Consider the following 865-nt stretch of genomic DNA (forward strand, 5'->3'; position numbering starts at 1 on the left):
TTCTACTTGAACTTGATTTTTTTTCCTTTATCGTGTACAACACTAAGTGTTTGCTTTCTTCGATTAAGAGTTTCATGATAAGGACTTGATGGTGCCTCATTAGCAGGAATACCTTCATTCTCATTACTATATTCATCTGAATCACCAAATCCCGCATTAGGTGTATCATCTCTCAAAGGAACCCCACTTGGAAGAACCCAACTCTGTAATTTATGCTTGTCTTGGGAGCATGAGCACTATGAAATCTCCCAAACTGATAGAGTTGGGTTTGGGCTTAGAGGCCTCGAACAAGGCATTCATTTGGATCTTAAGAGGAAATAATGATGCGACGAACTAGGTGATGAAGTGGATTGAAGAGGATGGATTTGAGGAAAGAATGAACGGGAGAGGATTTGTAGTTGTGGGATGGGCTCCCCAAGTGCTCATTTTATCACATCCTGCAATAGGAGGGTTCCTAACTCATTGTGGATAGAACTCAACAATCGAAGGCATTTCTATTGGCGTTCCATTATTAACATTGCCACTTTTTGTATACCAGTTTACCAATGAGAGACTTGTAGTACAAATACTAAAAATCGGAGTGAGCGTTGGGGCCAATGAACTTACAGCCTGGGGAGATGAAAAATCTGGGTTCATGTTGAAGAAAGAACATGTTAAAAACGCAATAGATCAATTGATGAATGAAGGAAATGAAGGAATAAAGAGAAGAAAACGAGCAAAAGTGTTTGGAGAGAAGGAAAATAAAGCTATTGAAGTAGGTGGATCTTCTTATCTTAATATGACACTATTAATCCAAGATATAATCCAACAATCTTCAAAGATGGGTGTGGATATGATTCCAACCTCACATCGCCATGAGAACTAA

At 38.8% G+C, this 865-nt stretch overlaps 1 protein-coding gene across 1 annotated transcript; it reads left to right on the forward strand.

Annotated features, from left to right (window-relative positions):
• Nucleotides 1-340: 340 nt before the first annotated feature.
• On the forward strand, nt 341-865 carry LOC105786757 (UDP-glycosyltransferase 73C9). Its single transcript, XM_012613239.1, has 2 exons — nt 341-418; nt 539-865. The coding sequence occupies exons 1-2, from the start codon at nt 341-343 to the stop codon at nt 863-865; spliced, it is 405 nt and encodes a 134-aa protein (XP_012468693.1).

Source organism: Gossypium raimondii, chromosome 1, assembly GCF_025698545.1.
Source record: "Gossypium raimondii isolate GPD5lz chromosome 1, ASM2569854v1, whole genome shotgun sequence".
Taxonomy (NCBI): domain Eukaryota; kingdom Viridiplantae; phylum Streptophyta; class Magnoliopsida; order Malvales; family Malvaceae; genus Gossypium; species Gossypium raimondii.

Coding starts and splice junctions, on each gene's coding strand:
- LOC105786757 (XM_012613239.1), top strand. CDS start 341: ATGAAGTGGATTGAAGAGGATGGATTTGAGGAAAGAATGAACGGGAGA. Junction 419..538: donor TTGTGGGATGGGCTCCCCAA/GTGCTCATTTTA, acceptor TTTGTATACCAG/TTTACCAATGAGAGACTTGT.